Here is a 22,534-nt window from a genome sequence, read left to right on the forward strand (position 1 = left end):
GGGGGTGGGGAGGAGATCTAATTTCCCACTGTCCTCTCTGTTAATTGCTTTCTTTCCTTGCAATTATATGTATAAACCGATTTGCTCCTTTCCATGTTATGGCTTTGTGATTCTAATGCAAACCACTTGAGGGGGGTTGGGGTGGGGAGAGAAGAGAAGAGAAGAGACCAGCCATCTCCCCCCATCACACACAGGCAAAATGCATCCCACCCCCTTCTTAGAAGATGCGTGGTCCTTAGGACTGCAGTGCATCTCAGTCTTACTTGGGAGTAGATCCCACGGCATTTAGCAGGATGTGCTTCTGAGCAAGGCGGGCAACACTTATTTTCAAATGTATGGCAGCCAACCAGATCGGGGCCTTCCGGTGAAATTCACCATACCCAGAAATTGGACCCAACACCGAATTGCTCCGGCATGATCAGACAAAGGATGGGGACCCTCAGGGCAGCTCATCTGCCAGTCCTACTCTCCATTCACGTTCATCTCCCTTGGCTCCCTCTACAGGTGGCTGTCCTTGGCCAGCATGGCCCACTGGAGAATCCCAGCCCATTTTATTCCACTTGTTTCTGCAACCTTGACAAAGGTGCAACGCTAGGCGCGCGTTTGAAGCCCAAAGTTGTAGGCAGAATGACCGGCAAAGCCATCCCCAACGAGCTCAACAGAGATCATTCGGAGTGCTCGCGATTGCCGTCTCCGCGGGAAGGGGTTGCCATGGAAGGCAGCGGGGTAAAAGAGGCTGAGAGTCCGGCTGAAGTCCTTGAAGGGGCTTCCGCCAACTTCCAAGCCTCAGAGTGGGTGTAAGGCGAGAGGGGAGCGGAGAACGTGACGCAGCTCGGAAGAGAGGCAGTTCTGGAGAGAAAGAGAGAGTCACCTTGCCTTCCTTCCAGCTTCTCTGCAAATTTCTCCTTCCTTTTCAGCTGTTTTGTGCTGACTCTTCTATGTGATGTGCTGGCTGGGTGGGGAGAAAAGAATTGGGAGGAGGGCACTGAGGGAGCATATTTTAAGTCCAGAATCCTCAATGGTTTCTTCTCTCTCTCTCTCTCTCTCTCTCTCTCTCTCTCTCTCTCTCTCTCTCTTAAAAGCCACACAACCCAACTTTGAAAATGGATTCGCTGACAAGTAAGGATAATAAATTAGAGGCGCTTTCAGATAGATATCTCAGACGTGAAATTGCGCCCAGCTGGTTGTGTAAGCAAACAAATAGCCGCCGTGTTCGAGGGCTCGCGGCTTGATGAATAGAACACGACAGAGGTAAATGGCTCTTTAACTCATTTAGGAATAAAACTCTCCGGCTCCCCCAGTCAAAGAGCCTCGGAACGGCGTGGATCCTGAGCGAGCCCTTTTAAACAAGAGTTTTATTGGTTTCCACTTGTGAGCCCTCATCTTTCCCCAATTCCTCCCTCCCACCCCCGCAGGGAGGCCTCGTCAAGGCACCAACTGACTAGTTAAAAAAAAATAAAAAAGGAAGAAGAAGACAAAAACTTGTCAGGTTTCGAAAGGTGTAGTAGCCACATGGCAAACTTGAAAATCTGCCAGAATTATCAGGGCTGGTTCTGGCTGCCTGCCTGGCTGCCCGCCTTTCCCGCTAGAAACTCAATAGAAAATATGAACCGACTGTATTATTATTTTTCTTAAAAAAAAATTCTTCCCTAGCATCAGGACGATATTGCCTTTTCTTTCTTTCTTTTTAATTACACCCATCTATGTAAACTGGAGGGGGAAGAGGGACAGAATCCATTTCTCCAAAGGTATTGAGTCTCCCCTACCTCGTCTAGAAGCCCAACCAGCAGAGAAGCCTCTTCTCTTTTACTCAGACTTCACTCTGGGGAAGGGACACCGCAATCTCACGCCACAAATCAGTGAGACTTACTAGTTTCAGGCAAAACTGCTTCGGGCCGAAGCTTTAGCTCCAAAAGGTCTTCTCATTACTAGGGAGGAGCTGGTGTAGGTCTGTCTTCTCTCTGTTTGTCTGCCTCTCTCTCTCAAGATTCACGAGGCGGGGAAGGGATCTCTCTCTCTCTTTCTCTCTCACGCCACCCGTAATTCCTGGGGGAAACTTCTGTCCGACCCCCATCCTCTGCCTTTTTAAATTTTTTTGGCTGGCGGAGGGTTCTAAAAGCAGCTTGAATCTACAACACTTTGCAACCACTTCAAAGAAATATTAAGCTCTCCCTCTCCCCGAGAACGTTTTGCTTGCAAAAAACGAACCCTTTGACTTGCACATCACGCACGCATGCACATTTAAAAGAGAGGGATCTATGCCAAAAAGAGTGACTTCGGATTAAAGCATTCAGATCTATGTTCTTATTGATGTCTAGAACGAAAAGGAGTTAACCCAAGTTGCCTTTTCCCAAGGAGAATGGCCCACAACCTCAAGCTTTCGACCAAAATGCTTTCTCGGTATTATCGATCTCTGCCAGAGCATCCTTACGTGGAGAGCTGCGTTTGAAATAAATTTATTAACCGTTCCCCCCTCCCTTCCATGACGTTAAACGTGACTCAACAAAGCTCTCTCTCTCTCTCTCTCTCTCTCTCTCTCTCTCTCTCTCCTTCCTTCCTTCTTTCTTTCCTTCCTTCCTTCCTTCCTTCTTCTCTCACCTAATTTGGTAGACATCCACATGTGGCTCCTAGATTCTTATAAAAGGAACAAATCTGTTATTCGTTGGCAGGTGAACCAGAGTGCTGTGGAGCCCTGAGACACATTCCCTCTTCCCTTGTCAAAAAACTGTCAGGGCTCTGTCGTCTGCCCTGTTGGGCTGAAGTCATTTCAGAAAGCCGACCCACAAACACCTTACGTTTAAATCAAGCCTCACAGATGATGGGAGTGGAACTGGCTTGCCAGATCCCTTTTCCTTTCCGGGCGAGCGATGATGATCCACACACAAGACACTTCCAAGTACATCGTTTTAGGCCACTCCATTCCGCTCTTATATATGAACATTCCTGACCAAATGTGCAGTCCCATTTACATCAGTGGTAGGTCTAAACCCGTCTCACACCAGGGCAACTCCGCTTTTGCGGGGTTGTTCTCGTTAAATGCGACTGAAGACTTAAAGGCAGCCACATGTCCACATTGCAGAACTAGTTGTTTATTATTATTATTTCACAATTATTATGTACATTAGGATCTCTGCAATTCTCAAGCTCCATCGCCAAGGAAGCCCCAAAATTAGATTGACTAGAAAAGACTTAACTGGGATGTGGGAGAAAAGGTCAGCCACCCTGAGAGTAGGCAAAAGGCGAGGCTTATTGTGGCCTAACGCTTTCAAAAAGCGAGTGAGGTTTGCTTAGGATGCCTGTGTGAGAGAGTGTGCATATGAGACAAGGGAAAGAGGGAGAGATCTAGCCAGTTGTTGTTGTTGTTATTATTATTATTATTGATGGTCTTGTAACTGCAGCAAAGAGGAACAGATGAATCATGACAAAGCGGTAGACAGATAGTATTCTGGTCTCAAACAGGCTCTAGACGAAGGCGTATCCCAAGAGAGCATCCATTTCTGTAGAAGGGCAACGGATTCGTGACTGGGTGGCATGTCTAATGGAGAGAACGCCATGTGAGAAAGCATTGGTTTTTAGTCTTAGATTGACTAACAGATTCATCATAATATGTAGGCTAGGGTCCAACAACATCAGTTAGTTCTTTAGCGCTTTATACAGCCTAATTCGTGTTAAATCGTTGGGCCAAACTAACGGAAAACCACCAAGCATCATCTGAACAGTGAACACCCTTCCCAAAGGAAACGGGCAGGCTTTGTTGCGCTCGTCAGTAAGGAAAATGCACCCAGAATATCAACCTCCTTTTCTACATCTTGTCTAGATCTGGAAGGATTTCTCCGCTCCCGGCATTATTGTGTTACAAAATATTATTTAATATCATCGTTCCCCAGAAGGTCGAAAATGAATGTGGGGTGGGAAAGACGAAGCATTACTCGGGTTTCACCAGGGGTGCATAACATACCAGCGCTTAGATTTACTTCTGATGCGAAGAGGACACTTTCTGCGGCCTTTTCGCAATGATCCTAATCCTATCCGGGCCTAAATCTTCAAGGGCTGTCTGGTCTTCAGGGCCGTGAGGTGACCTTTCCCTACCCGGTCTGGGCAAAAACAGGGATACCTCCGGCTTTGGCAGTTACATTGGTTTTTTCAGAGCTCGTCCTGGCTAGTTAAGAGCCAAAATGTGCATTCTTATAGCCTGCCTATTGAAACTGACTAGTCCATAGACTGTAGCTGCTGGCAATGTTATTATGCAGCTGTAAGTGCCCGCCATATAGAAAATGCGTTCTCTCTCTCTCTCTCTCTCTCTCTCTCTCTCTCTCTCTCTCTCTCTCTCTCTCTCTCCAGGGATCTACTGCGTCTAGAATATTAAAAAACCCCAAGCGGGTTAGGCTGAAGGATCTTGTTAATGCAAAATAAAAAAGTAAAAAAAAAATCTGGGTAGTGTAGACAGCAAATTAACAGAAAAAACACTGCCAGTGACTCCTCCAATTGAAAATCCTGCCTCATCCTGGATGTGTTTGGAGGGCGAGGGAGAAACTGGAGAATGTGAGGCGGGGGGCGGAGGGGGGGAGAGACACACGAATGTTATTTTTAAAGATCCGGCTTTATTAATACGTTAAGAAAGAGCTCCCTTGGCAGTGTGTGTTCTTACAGCTCCATCTCAGATCCTATAAAACATTAATGCACTGAAAGCTGTTACAGAGATCTGCAGCGACCAGCTCCAAGCTCTGGGAAAATCTTTACCTTCAAAAGGGGCTCCACTCGGAGAGCGAATGGTACGTTGGGGGGGGGATGTGTGTGTGTGGGGGTTTTGGAAAGCTGCTCCGACAGTCATTTGAAGGAGACTAACAGCTTTAGGATTCCATGAGCCCACGGGAATAGGGGCGCACGCGTGTCCTTGGATCAGTACACACGACCAGACATATGCACCTCCCTCTCTCTGAGGGTGGCTTTAGAACTCAGGGGAAACTCACCAGCCCGGAGGAAAGACCTGCACCAGGAGGAAATTGCCCGCACCTGACACAGAGACCTTTACAAAGTGTAAAGGGCGGGGAAGGGAAATAAGAGCTTCAGTCCAGACGTGACAACACAGTGTTCCAGAGGAGTGGAAATTTGCTTTCAGGACAGGCCAAAGACATTTCGCCACCCGAGGCAGAATAGTTCACTTCGCCTTACCTTTATTAGGCATTACAGGCAGAACAGCAAATGGATCTCCTCTCAATTAATCCAAGGTGCAAACCCAACGAGAAAAACAAAAAGCCAACTAGCACAAACGCCTCTCGCTGGGAGCAAAAATATTATACTAATAAATTAAAAACAACAACAACTATTCACTGTCTTTTCAAGGCACCTCAGAATCAGCTGCCTGAGTCACCCTCCTTACTCTATCTAGTGGTAGGGCTGGCCCTGTTTTCTATTCCGGATTATTCTCATAGAACGCCAGTAGGCTCACGCAGAAGTTTAATGGGACTCCCTCCCAGTTAAATGAACGTAGGGTTGCAACCTAAGGGAATTCCTCTTAACTGTCCCCCCACCTCCATTTCGTCAGCATCAGTCACCAGAATCGCATTAAAACCAGGCAGCTTGGGTATACTGAGAGGTGTGTGCACCTTACCAGCAGCATGACTGTATTTATTTGTTTTTGAACAAAGACCCCACACCTTGGACCTCTTATATAAGGCACAAAGCCTTGGGGGGCTGGCGGGAAAGAAACCCACCACCCGCAAACCCAAACTTTAGGGCTGCTTCAAGGAACAAGAACTCATGGATTGGCGTGGGAATCTGTGTTGGATGTTGCGCTTGGGTTGCCTTTGTAATTATTTTTTTTCTAAATTCTTTTATTTTTGTTTAAATTCTCACTTCAATTTTAATTCTTGAAGAACAGCTTCGACAACATATATCGCACTCAATATAAGAAGCAAAGGGTTATATAAAAAATTATTAGTATAGAATCACAGGAAGCCTGGTTTGGAACCAGAAAGAAATACAAAACAGATATAGATACATACACACAGAACAATTCCTTGTTGTTTTTTTAATAATTATTTGGAAAATGTTATTTTTTCCCCTCCCCTAATTCTTGTTTGTTTCTTGTGGTGTTTTTTCCCCCTCCCCTCTCGCCTCCTTTATGCGCATACGATGTTTTAAATTTTACAAAAAAAGTGAAAATAAAGACTAATATCTTACAAAATGAAGAACAATGTTCGTGGAAAGTGTTTCGCCTTTGGGTCCCCCTCCCTCTTTCCCTCACCCCGTCCACCAGTTCAATTCGGCTCCAGGTTTTTGTTTGTTTGTTTGTTCTGTCTCTTAAACTGTGTGTTTTGTTTTGCTGTACAGACGATAGATCCACCTCAGTCCATCCATCATATATCCAGGGAAATCCGTTCTAGTCTTCTTTTTTTAGGGGGGAGATTTTGTTTTAATCTCTTCGGTCCTTTTTTAAAAATGGTTTTTGTTTAAAGTTTCCCATCTCAGTGTCAATGGTTTGTTCCACAAAATACGAGGTGTCCATTTCGCCTTCATCATCATCATCATCATCATCATCACCGCCTCTCTCAGCCGGGGTCTGATCCTAAGCGAGTCTTTCGTGCAGTGTCTGAGGGGTCTGCTCCTATCTCTCTTTCTCGGTCCTCCTCCCCCCTTTCTTTCTGCCTCTCTCTCTCCTCGGATCCCCCCACCCGGCTGCGTGCGCCCCCAAGGTGGTGGTTGTCTGGGCCGGTCTCTGGCTGGGCTGGAGGCCTTCCTCCTCCTCCTCCTCCTCCTCTCAGGGTCTCTAAGCGGGGGAGCCCAGGAGGTGCTCTATGAACACTGGATGGACATGTAAGGCCAGTTGAAGCTGCTGCCGGAGAGCAGCATGTCTCGAATGAGCGTCTCGATGGGGGTTTTACCTACCAAGCGGACGAAGAAGAGCTGCTCGATGACCGACGACGAGACGGTGCGCAGCGAAGGCAGCCGGAGGAGCAGTTTGCCGAAGCGGCTGGGCTGGTTGGGGTACTGGCTCCGCACGTATTCCTCCAGGGCGCACTGAGACTTCTCTTGCAGGCTCTCGATGTGCGCCGCGTCCGAGAGGCCACAGGCATCTGCCACGCAGCGCCGGGGGGGGGGGCAAGGAGAAGGAGAAGAAGAAGAAGAGGAGGAGGAGGAAGAAGAGGAGACACGGTTAGCCAGGGAGGTACCAAGGCCCACAACTCTCCCCACTCCCCCCCCCAAAAGCGCAGCAGTAGCAATAACCAGGCAGCAGGAGCAGCAGCAACCCGGCCTCCGCGACCCCGGACGCCCCCTCCGCCCCCCCTCTCTTTGTGCAGCTTCCTCCACCTTGCAAATAAATAATGGAAGACGCGGAAAGGCAGCCGGGAGGGGAGCCGGAGCCATCTTTCCCCAGCCTGCCAGCAACCTGCCCCCCCCCCATCAGCCAGGAAAGGACGGAGGCCTCGGCTGCTGAATCCTATTGTTACATCCCATTGACATATACCATCTCCCAAGACAGACAGACAGACAGACACACACACACACACACAGAGAGATACAGCCAGCCAGGAGGGATTCCGTTTCTCCCAAGTACTTTCTCTCTCTCCTCCCTCCAAGCTCCCCACCCCCACCCCGCCCAAGACAAGCACACGCAGCCTCGTCCTCAGCTAAAGGAAAAGGGCTTCGGGGTGCAAGAAACCGGGCCAGGCGCGCGTGCGAGAAAGCCAGGCGAGGATTTGGAGTCGCTCGCACGAAAGGCGGCCGCGCTTCCATTTCCGATCGTGGGGGGGAGAGAGAGGGAGAAGGGGAGGCCCTGCTTTGTCTGAGGATCTCTCGGATCGAGTAATTGAAAATTGGTCACATCTCTGTAAGCTATATAATCATCGCCGGGAAGACGGCTCGGTCCGGGCTGCCTCTTCCAGCCCCGCCAAGCTGCCCCCCTCCCGCACCCCAAGCCTGCGCGCTAAGCAGCCGTCTGTCTGCAGCTGCTCTCGCCCTCGCTCGCACGCACAAAGCTGCTGCGCCGGCTGCCTCGCTGGAGTTGCTGCCGCTGCCGCTAAGGCTCGATCAAGCTCGCCAGAGAGCAAGGCAGGAGGCCCAGCTCTGGCGCTCAGGACCCCGAGATCCCGGGCATCTGGCACAGCCAGCAAAAGGCGCAGTAAGAGGAAGGACACCCAACTCCCTCGCCAGATATTTCTCCTTCTGTCTTAGAAGTCCTAGCAGAAAGTGTTAAGGACTATTCAGACCCCCTCTCCCCTGCCTAAAGGCACACACAGACACCACATAGTATTTTGGGGGAGGGAGAGAGGAAGTCCCCCCACACCGAGGCGGTGGGTTCTTTGAGCTCAAGCATCCGCAGGCCGCCTCCTCCTCCTCCCACCCCCGGCCTGTTTTTCTTATATTAATAATAAATATTTCAAAACACCCGGATCACAAGGCGGCCGTCAGCTAGCAGGACGGTTTAGCGCAGATCAAAGGCGGCCTCTGCTAATATAGAAATCTATATAAGAATTAATCGCAGAGTAATGGCCCCCAAAAGGAATTCACGAAATTGCCCATGTAAAATAAGGATGGCCCTGCAAAGGCCCTCCAGATTTATTCATCATAGCAATCCATTAAAAAGGGGAAACTGTGGCAAGTGGATTTCGTTGCTGTTGTTGTTGTTGTTGAACTTGCGGGGTGGTGTATCCCTCTCCCTAGTTTCCAAAAGTGGATTTTTTTTAAAAGCATGTCAAACACCTTCATCTCCAGGCCTCTGGCCTCCAGCGAAAACAGAGAGCAACCAAGCTGTAATTCTGGCTCTTCTGAGGAAAAGACCCCCATGACCCCAGCCACGGCCTAAGGAGCGCTTAGATCTGCAATTACCTACGCCTGACTGTTGTGCTAATTTCTACTTTTGCCTTAAATGCAGTGATCATTTGCAACATCTAACGGGTGGGCGAGGAGGGAGCCAGCTTGCAACCCACACGCACCCAACAGCGGAGGCCTGCCCTTCTTCGTGGTCCATAGCCGAGAGAGTCCCTGGCCTCCTCGGACTAACTTCTCCTTTGCTATTTGCCTTGTATTGCTACTCGTCCACTCAGGCGAAAGGTTTCTACCCAACTTTTAAACACGGCAGGACTTCAGGGCCTGATTGCCTCTTCCTCACATTTATCTGGGAGGTCCCATTCCTTAGGGAGGGGGTGAAATATTTATCCTGTCTTTCACCTCCGGCGCAAAGACCACCACCGGATCTTTGAGAAAAGGCACAGACCAGATAGAACGGAGATTCTCCTGTCGTATTTCCAGTGCATTTTCTATCAGATAGCTTCTTCAGCCTCTCTCTCATTTTTTTATTATAAAAAAAGAAAGAAAGGTCCCCTCAGGTATATATGAGAGGCACGCTTGGATTTTATTCCGCACCCCCTTACTCGAAACACCAGCCAGCTCAGAGGGACTCATCTCCCCCCCCCTCTACATTTCAAATAAATAGCGCTAGGATCGGGGGATGCTTTCAATCTCCACCGCGAAGCAAGAGGATCTGAAAATTAATTAAACAATCTATGCTATCTGATCGATTAGCTGATTGAGTTAAGATGAAATAGACCAAAGAAGGGAAAGCGATGCATATTCACCTTCTGTGAATTACATCTCAGCAAGGATGAAGGGGGCGGGCTGGGACGGGAGAAGGGTGGGTTTGGGTGGAAATTGTGCGTGTCCCACTTTTTAAGATGATCATATTTCTTCCTGCAGTCATTATTTCTCAATATTTCTTCCTCCAGTCTATGGCGAAGAAATGATGTAAATAAATAATCATTACTGTTCAGCACACGCCAACCTGGGCCTTTGTAGTACAGGGAATGTATTTCATGTAACGCATCCAGGAGAGTTTAGTGCTCAGAAAATATAGACGTAATCAGCTCGCATATAACGAGAAATCAAAGTTCTTATGGCGCAGGAGATAGATTTATTGAGCTGATCTTATCTAACCTGGCCCCTCCGTGGGAGATTTTATATATCGAAGTGCGGGGTGGTGTCAGAATTAGAAAGGCAATTCTTTAATGGAGTTTGCATATCTCTCTGTGTGGGAAAACAACAAATCAACCAGCGCTACTTTCAACACAATGCTCCTTCCTGGGACAGGCTCCAAACTTTTGTGGATGGAAAATAATATCCGGAACCCAAATGGGAAGGAGGTGGTGAAGGAAGAAGAAGAAGAGGCAAGCAAGAAACTAGAATAACTTCCAAGCCAGTGACCCCTGCTGATCTTAAACACCAGTGATCTGGAAGCATTTTACGTTTGGGATCAGGTTGTTGAGTTAAAGCCCCTGGGACCAGGTGGCTAAAAATGTCTTTTCCATCCATCAAAGTTTCCTTAAAAAGTTGGAGGACTTGGCGAAAGCCGGACCATCAATTACCTTCTGGCTAGCAATCAAAACAAGATCAGGCCCAAGTGGAAATGGGTGTAGGGGGTAGAAGTGGCGGCGTTTGAGAGAGGAGGAGGAGGAGGAAGAGAAAGACAGGACATAACTAGAGTGGGAATTCTGCGTCTCCGCCATTGGGGCTTCCACCCCATCCGAGTGCTAGAAAATGCTATTATTATTTCAGCTTATATTGGGATGTCGCCAATTTGCACTGCCTCGATTAAAAAAATAATGTTGCATTGTGTACCATCAAAATATATGGACACACATAAATATAGCAGATGCAGCCATTCTAAGCCATCCTGGATTTGAGAAAAGAGGAAGAAAGCGCCTTTCGAGGGGGCGGAAGGGGGTCAAACCTTTTAGGCAAGGGCTTTTGGCGGTGAAGTCAATAAAGCAGGCCGCCCTCTTTCTTTAACGCTGCGGCCTAAAAGCTGCATTTTCCAAATGGCCGGGCTATTCCCGCCCAGTTTAGATCTAACCGCCCCCCCCATGAATAAACGAGTTAACAAAAAAGCACGAGGGGCTGCGGGAGGACCCTCCAGTTAAATCACCCTGAAAAATGCCACCAGGGTCTCTTTTTGTCAGTTCTGAAAAACACGTTTCCGTCAGGCAAGGCTCCTGAAGATAAAACGCACCCCAACGTCTCTGCGGCTGTTCAGTAAATCTCCCCCACTTGTTTTAAGACCTGTACTTGATTCTCTGCGAAAAAAGAGCCCGGCCTTTTTCCACCCTCGCTCTGGCCTGCATTTGCAGCCTGAAGAACAAGGGGGGGCAGTCACAGTCCATGTCTACCAGCACCACGCATACCAATGAGATCCCCCTGTCTAAATAAATTATCCGATGTTCAAATCGATATTAATACTACATTTGCTACATTACAATATTGTGCAAATTTAAGAGTCATTTGACTACAATGTAAATACTATTTCTCATGCATGAAAGGCAACAAATATTGATGGGTTTCTCCCCTCCAGCCAGACCCTCGGAAACAGCTTTGTTTTCCAAAAAGCTTTGTATATCTTCTCGGGCCACTTTTAAACGGGGTTAGGGGGTGGGTGGCGGATTTAATGGTGTAAGATTCTGAAGGATATATATATATATATATATATATGCATATATATATAGATAGATACACATGAGAAAAGTTTTGCAAAAAGTGCTCGGTGAACAGACCAGCGCCGCACCCCTCCACCCTCGCAAACACAACGCCTCCCGTCCCAAACGGCTCCGCCAAGTTCTCCCTTGTCTTTGTTCCTTATTCCTTGCAGGTTGATGTTATATATGTCTCTCCCACAGGTTACAATAATAAAGGATGTCTTGTATTCTTATAGGCTCCAACCGGAGCACTTCAAAGGCGACGTTAATGCACTCTCCTGCAAAGTTAATTTGAACCATCTATCATAAGCAAAATTGCTAACATGCACGTTACCCCCGCCTACCCTTAATTTGATATTTTTGCAGGCAATCTGTTACATTTCCCAGTGTTTGCGTGGTTTTGCATTGTTTAAAAAAAAGAAGGAGGGAGGGAGGAAATGCTTCTGCAGGTTGGTACTCTAAAGCCTCAGGCTGGGTCTTATTTCCTTTATTTTGAAGGAGGGAAGTAAGTCCTTTTCTGGCGCTCGAATCCATTTTTACGAGCGTCACTAACCACATCAACTGCAAATATGAATGGCTTCCGATAAGGGTGGGGGTGGGGGGATCAGGCAGCAATAAAGCAGTATTATTTATGATTTATTTGTGTTCCTGCCTGCCTTATTGGAACAAGATCTGGCGAGAAGCCCTTTCAGCAAGGCCTAACCACTCTCTCCTCCCTTCCACAAACAAATAAACACACAAACGCACGAGGAAAGGGTGCGGGGAATTTATGCTCCTACCGCACCCCCCTCTCCCCCACCTGAGGCCGAATACTACCTTCTACAATGAACACAACGCTACACCTTCGAGTTAGTCGATTTCACCCAAGGCCTACCGGAAGCTGCCAAAGCCACCCGCCTGCCTAAGGGGAACAATCCAACGAATGCTTAAGAAGACTGAGAGCGCAGGAGGAAGCTGCAGCCGGGCTGCGGGGAGGGCAGGGATTTGTTTTCCCAACGCAAAGTGAATTTGGATGAGGCTCTGGTGCGTCTACTGCACAAACCTTCTGCAGCAGACTGGCAGGTTTGGCCTCAGCAGACCCTGCGCGCCTTTCCTTGCTCCAGACTATCCCGGGGGACTATCCCCAAACCAGGAGGCCGATCTGCTTAGAGAGGAAGGTGCTTGGGCTTGCCTAGCCACGCTCCCCTGGTGTTGCTGCTCACCCCCCTAACACCCCCCGTTCCCTCCCGCCACTCCACTGACCTGACGTGAAGAGGACGATGGCTTTGAGGCAGCTGTACTCGGCCGAGTCGACGTGCAGGGCCTTGAGCTTCTCCACTTGCTCCTGGAAGATGCGGATGTGGTCCATGAAGGCCACCACGCGGTCTGCGGACATGGGCGAGGCGTGGAGGCCTGCGGCGGCCAAGAGGGGCGCCACGTGCAGGGGCATGGAGCACTGGGCAGCGTTGAGGACGAAGAGCTCGCTCCAGGTGAGGCGCAGCAGGGCCACCTGGTCGGTGATCTGCAGGTCCGGGAAGAAGGGGATGTTGCGGGCCCACTCGACGGCGCTGAAGAGCAGCCGCGCCGCCAGCTCGCAGATGTTCTCGATGCCCATGATGTTGTTGGGCTGCATGCACTGGCTGCCGTAGCGGGACGTCGGGTAAGGCTCGGCGCGCAGCAGCAGCGAGATGTAGCCCGACAGGTAGCAGTGGCCGTTCAGCGGGTCGCCGTTGGTCAGCGCGTACTGGCCCGGGTTCGGCTGGCTCGGAGGCATCCTTCCTCGCTGAACCGCTGACGAAAAGAGGGAGAGAGAGAGAAAAGGAGAGGAAATGTGCATCCAGCAGCCTTGGCGAAACCCAGCCCGCTAGCCGCCGCCGCCGCCGCGCAACAAAGCGGAGCCTTCTTCCCACAGCAACGCGCGCACACAGCGCGTACACAGGCGCACAGACACACACACAGGCGTCGCCTCTTTCTCTCACACAGACACGCACAAATCCGGCCGGGAGGGTGGCAAACACGCACAATGCAAGCCTGTTCCCCCCACCCACCTCAGCTTGCATTGTTGTGCAAATGGGGGCATGTATACTGCCTTACAAGACTGCCATTCTCTTTGTAGTAATAGTAATAATAAGAGGAATGATGAAAATAGTGATGACGGCGACGAGGCAGTCCCCGAAAGAACTCTCCAAAGTCAGGGCCCACCTCCAAGTTGCTCCCTCCTAGCCTTGCCTGATAGCCAGGTAGCCATCCTTGGTCACCTCTCGGCCGATTTAGCGCTCCGAGGATTGGGAATCCGGAAAGGCCATCCTGCGCAGGCTCCCCGCTTTATTTGCCAGTCCGGAGTCCCACTCAGCAAATAGGCTTGCAAAAGTGCTTGGAGTGGGGGTGGGGTGGGGTGGGGTGAGGTGAGGTGAGGGGTGGGAGAGCTACCCCCGCGCCTTCTCCCTAAACAGTTCCCAGGTTCAGTAGAGGAAGCTTCTCTCCTGTTTGCAGCAGAGTTCTTTCTCCCTGGCTGGAGGAGGAGGGGGGGGGGAGGGAAAGGAAAGGTTTGACTGCTGTTATTGTTACTAAAAAGGAGGTCAAAATGAAGATTTCGATTACGGAAGCCAAACATGAGTGTGGGGAGAAGGGCGAATTATTCTCTGCGTGGTTGCAGATGCATGAAAATGAAAATTAAAGGAGGGTGGGAAATATATGCCCACGATCTGGCCAGTGAAAACACACGTTTGCAACTGTGCAAAAAGAGACGCGCCGGGCACACAAACTCACGGAATTCATTAACCCCAAACGCGAGCATGCTTGGAGTTTCCGAAGCTGAGCAAAGTTTGTGTGTGCGCGCGTGTGTGTGTCCAGGTCTGCTTAATCTGGGTCAGCAATTCACACTCCTGGCATGTAAACAAAGGTAACTTAGAGCAAAGAGAGCACAACTGAGAGTTATTTCTTAGGCGCAGAAAATTAATATTTTCTGTTTCACAGGAAGAGTTATTTTCTTCAGGGTTTCCTGTTGTTAATCATACTTTTGATGGGGGAAAAAAATCTAATATTCCCATCGAGCTGTCAGAATCCCCCTTTCCTCCCTCCTCCCTCTGCAAATTATACTTCCAAACCTGGCAGTTCTGTGTTTCAATTAAATGCAAACACAGTTCAAAGGCTGTGAGAGGGCTGTTAGCTGCTATACATATATATCCCTATGCTCCCCCTCGCTCTCGATATATAAATTTTTCCCCGAGACCCCTATCCTGACAACAGCTCTCCGAAACTCCTAAATGAAGTCATCAGTGGCCCTTTTAAAAGGATTTCCATTCTTTCCTTCTGGCACACGGGAGAGATGTGCTTTATTTTTTATTTTTTCTATTATTTTCAACCATTTCCATTACCGAAAGTGTTTGGCTCATTTGACTCCTAAGGACCTCTTTAAATAGGGTCACGAGGCTGAATTTTCAGCATCAAACAGCTAAATAGTGTGTGTGTATATATCTATACAAGTATGTGTGTGGGGACCAAAAACACCGCCGCAGTAAATCGCTCTTACTATATATACACAAGCACACACGTACACTCCCCCCATACAAATACATATAATAACTATTCCTTTCATTCATATAAATATAGATCTCTCTCTCTCGGAATTAACACACACACACAAACACACAGAAAGTACCATCATAACACTGGAGGTATTCCTTTTCAAATAAGCACCACATTCCAAAGGCAAGCTATGCTTAAAAATAATAAGACTAATAAGAACCAGTATTATTGGGATGCAGTATAAAGCGACGATGGCGTCTGATGGAGAAATAAAACAAGCAGCATGCACACGGAGTGGGAAATGACAGAACTGTAAAAGCAGTGATCGTTCACAAACTTCATTTGAAAGCACGAGGGAGTCCAAACAAGGCCGGATTTGGCGAGGTGGAATCGCCTAGCAGAGAGCGAAGGTGCAAGGAAGCAGCCACACAAACAGAGCAATTTAAACACCATTGGCCCTCCAATTTGTTTTTTTAAAAATATATATTATTATGATTTTAAAACAAACAAACAAACTTACACACAACACACGTCTCTTTCAGCTTTGAGGCAATGGTTGTGGTGGGGGAAGGATCTAACGTGAACTGTTGTGCTTTCTCTTTCCTCGCTCCCCCCATCTTTCTAATGGGGCGAAATAATGAAGAGAGGAAAGGGAGCCTGAAAGAAGGGTCTCTCTCCCCCTCTCTCTGGCTGCCCCCCAGCTCCAAGCCAAGAAAGGACAGAGCCCCCAACCCAGGAATAGACACCATTCAATCGGTGGTGGAGTAAGAGTAATAGCAACATTATGCATCTCTAAAGGAAGCAAGTGTAGTGGTTGCGAAAGTGTGTCTGTTTGTCTGGTGGGGAGGGGGATGCTCGGAGGAGAGGGAGGGGGTACCAGCCTTCTCTCCCTCCTCCTCCTCCCAACCTGCCCTGGACACACACACAAACAATCCGGACCCAAATAGGGAAGAAATAATATTCACCTTCCCGCCTCATGCCCACTTTGAGGCACTTCTTGAGGCGGCAGTACTGGCACTGGTTGCGGTGGTGCTGGTCGATGGGACAGTTCCGGTTGGCCCGGCAAGTGTACGTTAAGTTCCTGCGGACGCTTCGCTTGAAGAAACTTTTGCAGCCCTCGCAGGTGAACTGCCCATAGTGCTTGCCGCTGGACTTGTCGCCGCAAACCACGCACTCGATGTGCTGCTGCTGCTGCTGGCTTTGGCCCGATCCCTGCTGCTGCTGCCCCTTGTCGCCCGGCGTGGACGGCGCGCCCGGCTGGCTGGGCGTCTGCGGCGTGTGGGGGGCCGCCGAGGCCCCTTGCTGCGGGTCCCTGCCCGGCTGAGCTGCTCCGGTGGGGCCGCCCCCGGCCACGTCCTCTTGCGCATCTCGCCAGCTGCTAACTACCATTGCCATATCTCGGGCCCACGGAGGAAAAAAAAGAGGGGGGGGGTGCCTGGTGGTGATGGTGGGCTGCCGGAGAAGAGGCCGGGAGAGGAGGAGGGGTGGCGGGTCGGGGTCGAGGTGGGGAAGGGGGGTGGGGTAGGGTAAGGGGGGAAAGAAGGGCGGCTGCCTGGGTTTGTCGCGGGGGGGAGGGGGCAGAGGCGAGGGATCGGGGCTCCTCCCGCCTCTCCGCGGCTGTTGCTGCTGTGGCTGCCGCCGCCGCCTCTCCGCTGCTCCCGCTGCCGATCTTTTTCTGCTTCTTTCTGCTGCCCTGCCCCCTCCTTCCTTCCTTCCTTCCCTCCTTCCTTCCTTCTTCCCTTCCTCTCTCACTCTCTCTCTCTCTCTCCTTCTCTCTAATGTGGAGTGGCTTCTTTTTCTTTTCTTTTCTTTTGGCAAGGGGGGAGACAATGGAATTCCAGAGGGTTTAACCCCCACCCCCCCGTCTAGCAGGATGGTGTCCCCCGCTCTTCTTCTTCTTCTCTTCCTCCTCCTCCTCCTCCTGCTTCTTCTCTCAGTCCCTTCCCTCCCTCCCCCCCAGAAACGTGTCCCTTTTCAAGTTGCAAAAGCAGCCAGGGCGAAGCGGGCTGTCGGGAGAGGCATTCAGGAGGGTGACCCTGGGGAGGAGAGGGAGGAGAGGGCGACGGGGGGAAGAAGCAGGAGGAGGAGGAGGAGGAGGAGGAGGAAAGGGAGGAAAAGGAGGCGACCGGCTCGCCGGACACCCTGCCGGGCCAGCCAGCCCCGCACCGTCCGCGGCGGGCTAGCGGCGCGCCCGCCCGGCCGGCCGACACGAAAGAGGCAGCAGCAGCAAGGAAGGAGCCCGGAGCCGCGCGATGCTGCTGCTGCTGCTGCCGCCGCCGCCGCCGCCGAAGCTGCTGGTGAAGAAGCTGGTCTCTCTGCCGGGGCTGCGGCCGCCTCCGTCGCCGCCACTGCTCGCCGCCGAAGCCGCTGGGGCCCGGCCGGGAGAGCCGCCGCTGGATCGCGCCCGTTGGCGCGCAGGGAGGCCGGCAAAGGCGCACGGGGAGCCGAGGAGCGGCTGCGGCTCAGGGCGCGCGGGTGTCCGGGGGCCAAGTCCGAGGCAGCGCGTCAGCCATGCAGGAAAGGCGCTTCGGGAAGCTCCGCCGACCAGCCCGAGGGCGACGACGCCGAGGAGGACGCGAGAGGAGACTGGACGAGACACTTTGGGGGTCTCTCGCCGCCGACGCCGCCGTTGTTCTGGGCTCCGGCTCCGGCCGCCGCCGCTGCTTTGCCGCCGGGCTCTCTCTCTCTCTCTCTCTTTAGATGTGTCTCTCTTTCTCCGTGCGCGCCGCTTTCTCTCTTTCTCTCTGCCTCTCTCCCTCGTCAATTTCGCTGGGGAAGATACAAAGGAGAAGCCCCAGCAGCGCCCTCGACTTCGCCCAGGCGCGGCAGACCGAGGATCCCCAGCCAAGTGGCGGAGCGAAAGGCGAACATGGAGAGAGCAGAAGCGGAGCGAATGTCAGCCGCGCGCCGAGGGGAGGGGAAAAGCCGAAAGGCGAGCTGAAGATCCAAAGTAGGTCGAATAAATAAAAGCCCCTTCTCCTGCTTCTCCGGCTTGCTCTCCTCCTGGCGCCTTCCTCGCTCGCTCGCGCGGCAGCTCCTTCTCTCCTCGCCTTCTTTCTTCTTCCGTGCTGCTGACAATAATCACTGGAGATCGCCCAAGAGGAAGGGGAAGGAAAGGAGGAGGAAAAAAAACACCTTCTTATTTTTCTTCTTCTTTTTTTCTTTTCTTTTTAAAGTAAATTTCGGAGGAGAAAAAGAAAAAGAAAACAAACCTCCGCAGCCAAGAACAAAACCCTCCCCCAAAATAACAATAAAAAAGTGTTTAAAAATTGAAGATATGAAGATGTTCAAAAGGCGCCCCTCTCTCTTTCTTTTTTCTTTCTTTCTTTCTTTTTGCTCTTTTTCTTTTGCGGTCTTTCCCCTTTCTTTTAAGTTTTCCCTCTCTCTGGTCTCATGAAGGAAGGAAGCGAGAGGCACCAGGAAAAGGAGAAAAGGAGTGGAGAGAGAAGGAGATAAAGAGAAAAAAAAACCAGCCTTCAACTAATAGAATATGCAAGAAAGGAGAGAGAGAGAGAGAGAGAGAGGGAGAGAGAGAGAGAGGGAGAGAGAGAGAGAGAGAACCAAAAAATGAATGCGTTTAAACGGGAAGACTAGCAGAGCAATGTTTCCGAAAGGGGGATCTGCGCGAATGTCTGTATATAGTGAACTTTGACACTACTATTGAAACTGACACGTTTCTATGGAGATCGCTGCCTTATATGGAGCTCATGTCAAGGAGCCAAGAGAGGGGCTGCTGGCAACTGATAATCAAAGGCGACTGACTGGTCAGAGCCCTGAATTGGGGGGAGAGAAAATGGGAGGCTAAGGTTAGCCAAGCCTCCTTCACTCCATTGGCTGAGATCTCCTCTCTCTCTCTCTCTCTCTCTCTCGCTCCCCCCCTCCGCCTTTATTCTTTGCTACCTACTGACTGAGATGGGAGGGAGGGAGGGAGGGGGGGAGGAAAGGAGAGGGAAGGGAGGGGGCTTGAGAGAGAGAGAGAGAGAGAGAGAGAAAGGGAGGGGGATTCTTCTGACAAGCACAATTTACATTGAGATCGCCCTGCTCTGCTATTTACTTTGAGACCTGATTAGTATGGGTCGTCTATGGTCACACACACAGACACACACGCACGACAAAAGAAAGGGGGGCGGGCGGGGAAGAGATGCATTGCGATAGGGGGAAAGGGGAATTTAAAGGAAATTATTTTGGCTCATTCTGAAAAGTTTTTTTTTTAAATGATCAGATTTCTCTTTGGGATATTTCGCCCCCCCCCCATCTTCCTTCCTTCCAAAAATAACCCTGATTAGGAATTACGATACTTGGACTGGATTCCATTGTTTAATGGCTGCAAGGAGATGGCTAAGGAGAGTCCATAAGGACTGTGAGTATTTAAAAAATACATTTATGGTCCCATATGTTCCAGTTCATCAGCAGCCCCCTCTCCCCCCCTCCCACTTCGCTGCTTGTTCCTCCTCACTTTAAATATTCTCCAGGATTTAGTAATTTTTTTTTAGAATAGATTTCATTCCCGTCGCAATATGACCCGACAGAAATCGACAACCCCATTTCACACGGAGGTTCCACTCCAACTCCTATTATTTTTATATATTGTTTACTATTAATATATAGATACATATATTAAATTAACTTCTCCGTCCTCCTTGTGTTTTGCTTTCGCGAATGTTTTTAAACAGCCTCAGTAATGATTAATGGATAACGTAAGTAAGTGATCGGTTTTGCCGTCTTTATGAAAGGATCAATGCCTGTAAAGGAAAGTTCAAGTGAGAGAGAGAGAGAGAGAGAGAGAGAGAGAGAGAGAGAGAGAGAGAGAGAGAGAATGTGAGTTTGGAGAAGTGTATTCTGGGAACCGGGTAGGGGGGGGGCGACGACGACACAAATTCCCCTTCGCCAGTCCTAGAAGAATCGCTGGTTCGTGCTGCCATCTAGCGGACAGGAAGAAAGCGGTGAAACTACAGTTTGTTTAGCTCCCCCCTTCCTTGTGTAGTTAAAAAATAAATAAAAAGCTTGCGCCTCCGATGAAGGAGCAGAAAGGGACACGAGAATATCTGAATGGCCCTTTCCCTTAATATTTGTTCCCTGCCTGCATGTTTCTATGGGGAGTAATCCTTCCTATTGGAATATTTCTCAATTAGCTTCTCGATCTTCTGCCCCTCCTGACTTCTCCTTATTTTCCTTGTTTTCTCAACTTCCATCAAAGTTTCTACACCAGCAGAAAGCCGGGGTTGGCGGGCGGGCGGGCGGGGGCTATTCCAAAACACCGCAGCGCACTAGAGCCTAGAGCGAGAAAGAGAGAGTTTTGTGCGTCCCTTTTCAGGTTGTAAAAATATTAGGTACCAGTTAGAGAGGAGAGTCCCGCACCCGAAGACACGGTTTGCGATTTGGTGGTGAAATAATGAAGGGTGGTTTTCTCCCTCCCTCCCCCCACCCTCCGCATCAGTTTTTCCTGCCAAGCCGTCCCTATTGTAGATTGCATTGATAAAAAGGATGTTATTGACTATGCAACAGTGGGCTCTCTCTCGCCTGCCTCCTCGCCTCTCTTTTCTTTCCCAATAAACTCTCGGTCCTGTCTTCTGGTGGTCACTGAAAAGGTGAAACGAATAAGATTAAATCACACACACACACACCCGGGCTCTGTATGTATATCATCTAAGGTTTTACTCTCCGGACTATGGAGAGACAGGGAGGGAGAGAGGGGGGAAAAGAGGCAGAGCAAAAGAGAGAGAGAGAAGAGGGAGGGAGAAGGGGAGAGAGAAAGAAAGCCCGGGAGAAGGTGCACAGAGAAGCACCAGCTTCTTGACAAGGTTTCGTCGGAGTCCGGATCGCTTCCACCAGCAACTAGCAGAACCTCCGCTGGCCAAGGCAAGTAGCTTTTGCTTTCTGTAACGTGTGTTTCTGGTGGGTTTTTAGACGCTGTGAAGCAGCATCCGGCAGCAGGGAGTTGGGATCTTTCATCCCCACCCCATCCTCTTCTGATAGAGTTCCACTTGGGCAATGTAACTTTTTTAATAATAAAAAAACACCCCAACCTACGCTCCTTCTCCGCTTTCCTCCACCATCTCGCATGCTTTGTCGGAGACCCTGAAAAGGCACTCAGTTCAGGCCTGGTTGGGATTTCCCCGCCAGATTTCATCTGAAGGAGAGGCGGCAGGGATGGGGGCGGGGGGGGGCGGAGAAGAGGGAGAGAGAGAGCTGTAAGAAGTTAGGAAGCAGAAGTAGCAAAAAATAATAATTTTTGTTTGAACAATGTTGTGGAACCCCCCATCCCCAGTCCTTAAGATCATGGTACCAGCTGCCTCCGGGAACAACCTCAGATGGGAATGAGCAGGGATCGACTTGTCCAGATCCACAGCTGAATCCCATAGTCCTCCTATTGCCTAGGTAGGCTTAAGGAAGAGGTGAACAGATCCATTCAGTGGGGCTGAGTGTTTATGCCAGGACTTTTCATCCCCTAAAGAGGGATTGCAGACGAGTGTCAGCGTGCTAATGCTGTTGTCTTTCACCTGCTCTGTTTGTTATTTGATCACCTAATGAAAAGATCGATGGCAGCCTGTTTATCTAGGGTGGTGGTGGGGAGTGTCAACAGATTAAAGGGACAACAGGGAGATCCACCGAACGAGAGAGAGGGGGAGACAGAAAGACTTTTATGACAAGGAAAGGCCCATTAAAAATAATTACAAAACCCACCTTTAATTCCGATTACGTTCTGTCTCCCCCACTCCAAGATTGCCTTTGCTGTCCCAAAGGATATCACATTTCTCTTAGAATAGGTATAAAACAGAACCCACTCAATCTCTGCTTTTATTCAGCGAAAATAGAGCGAAGCCTAGCCAATTTTATGAGTCTTTCAGGAAATCTCATCTTTTAGGGATCTGGCTGGGTCTTTGAATGGGAAATGGATAAGAATTCAGGCCGCGAGAAATGAATGGATCCTCCATTGCATGCGGGGATCCTTAACCTCTCCAAAAGAAGCTGGCTCAAATATAGAAATCCTTTGTCAATTTCTCCCTCCCTCTCAAACGCTCACTTTCCTCTCTTTCCGAGAGCAAAAGGAAATAAAGAAAAGTAATGTGGTCACAACGTAATTAAATGGGGAAAAGCCGGCTTTCCCCGCCAGCTTCTTGCGGTGCCTAAAGTATGCCCCGAAAAATAGAAGCGAGCTCTAACTTCCTCAAGACTGCCAACCCCAACGTTGCCCTAACCATATTTACATGGAAATCGCATAGGTTTCCCGCGTCTCTTATCTGTGTTTAGAATCCCATCTTGGGCCGCAATGGGCAAGTTGGTTAAGCAGAGGAGAGTTGCTAAACCGGTTGAACCTCAAATATCAGGACAGCCGGATGGCATTTTCAGATGCAAACCAGCGAGGGTGTGTGTGAAGAATTTAAAATAAGGCGCATCCATGGTGTTCAATAGGCGTGCGAACTGGGATGGTGGTAGAATAAAGCAGATCAGTTATGTTCAACGAGGTTGTAATATTCTGGAAGTAATGCACGGGCTCCGCTTAAGGGGTTTTGTTTTTTCCTGCGTGGGGCCAACCAGGATTCCTCTTTCGATGTTTCAGC

At 49.8% G+C, this 22,534-nt stretch overlaps 2 protein-coding genes across 4 annotated transcripts in view; one reads left to right on the forward strand and one right to left on the reverse strand.

Moving 5' to 3' along the window:
* Nucleotides 1-6,016: 6,016 nt before the first annotated feature.
* Nucleotides 6,017-16,367, reverse strand: NR2F1 (nuclear receptor subfamily 2 group F member 1; the record flags this gene model as incomplete). 2 transcript variants are annotated; one of them, XM_081212428.1, is made up of 3 exons in its annotated part: nt 6,017-7,076; nt 12,708-13,235; nt 15,938-16,367. In XM_081212428.1, 3 exons carry the CDS (start codon nt 16,365-16,367, stop codon nt 6,796-6,798), a joined length of 1,239 nt encoding a protein of 412 aa, XP_081068554.1. In that variant the 3' UTR covers nt 6,017-6,795. The 2 variants fall into 2 exon arrangements, with proteins under 2 accessions (XP_081068554.1, XP_081068555.1); XM_081212429.1 differs by lacking the exon at nt 15,938-16,367 and adding an exon at nt 13,647-15,656.
* A 2,802-nt stretch (nt 16,368-19,169) lies between these two features.
* The window catches only part of LOC308596985 (uncharacterized protein), an 85,704-nt gene continuing 82,339 nt past the window's right edge, over nt 19,170-22,534 (forward strand). For both annotated transcript variants that reach the window (XM_081212434.1, XM_081212435.1), the window contains exon 1: nt 19,170-20,831. The gene's annotated coding sequence lies outside the window, so the exon portion shown is untranslated. The remainder of the gene's footprint in view (nt 20,832-22,534) is intronic.

Source organism: Podarcis bocagei (assembly GCF_964188305.1).
Source record: "Podarcis bocagei genome assembly, chromosome: 11".
NCBI classification, from domain to species: Eukaryota; Metazoa; Chordata; class Lepidosauria; order Squamata; family Lacertidae; genus Podarcis; species Podarcis bocagei.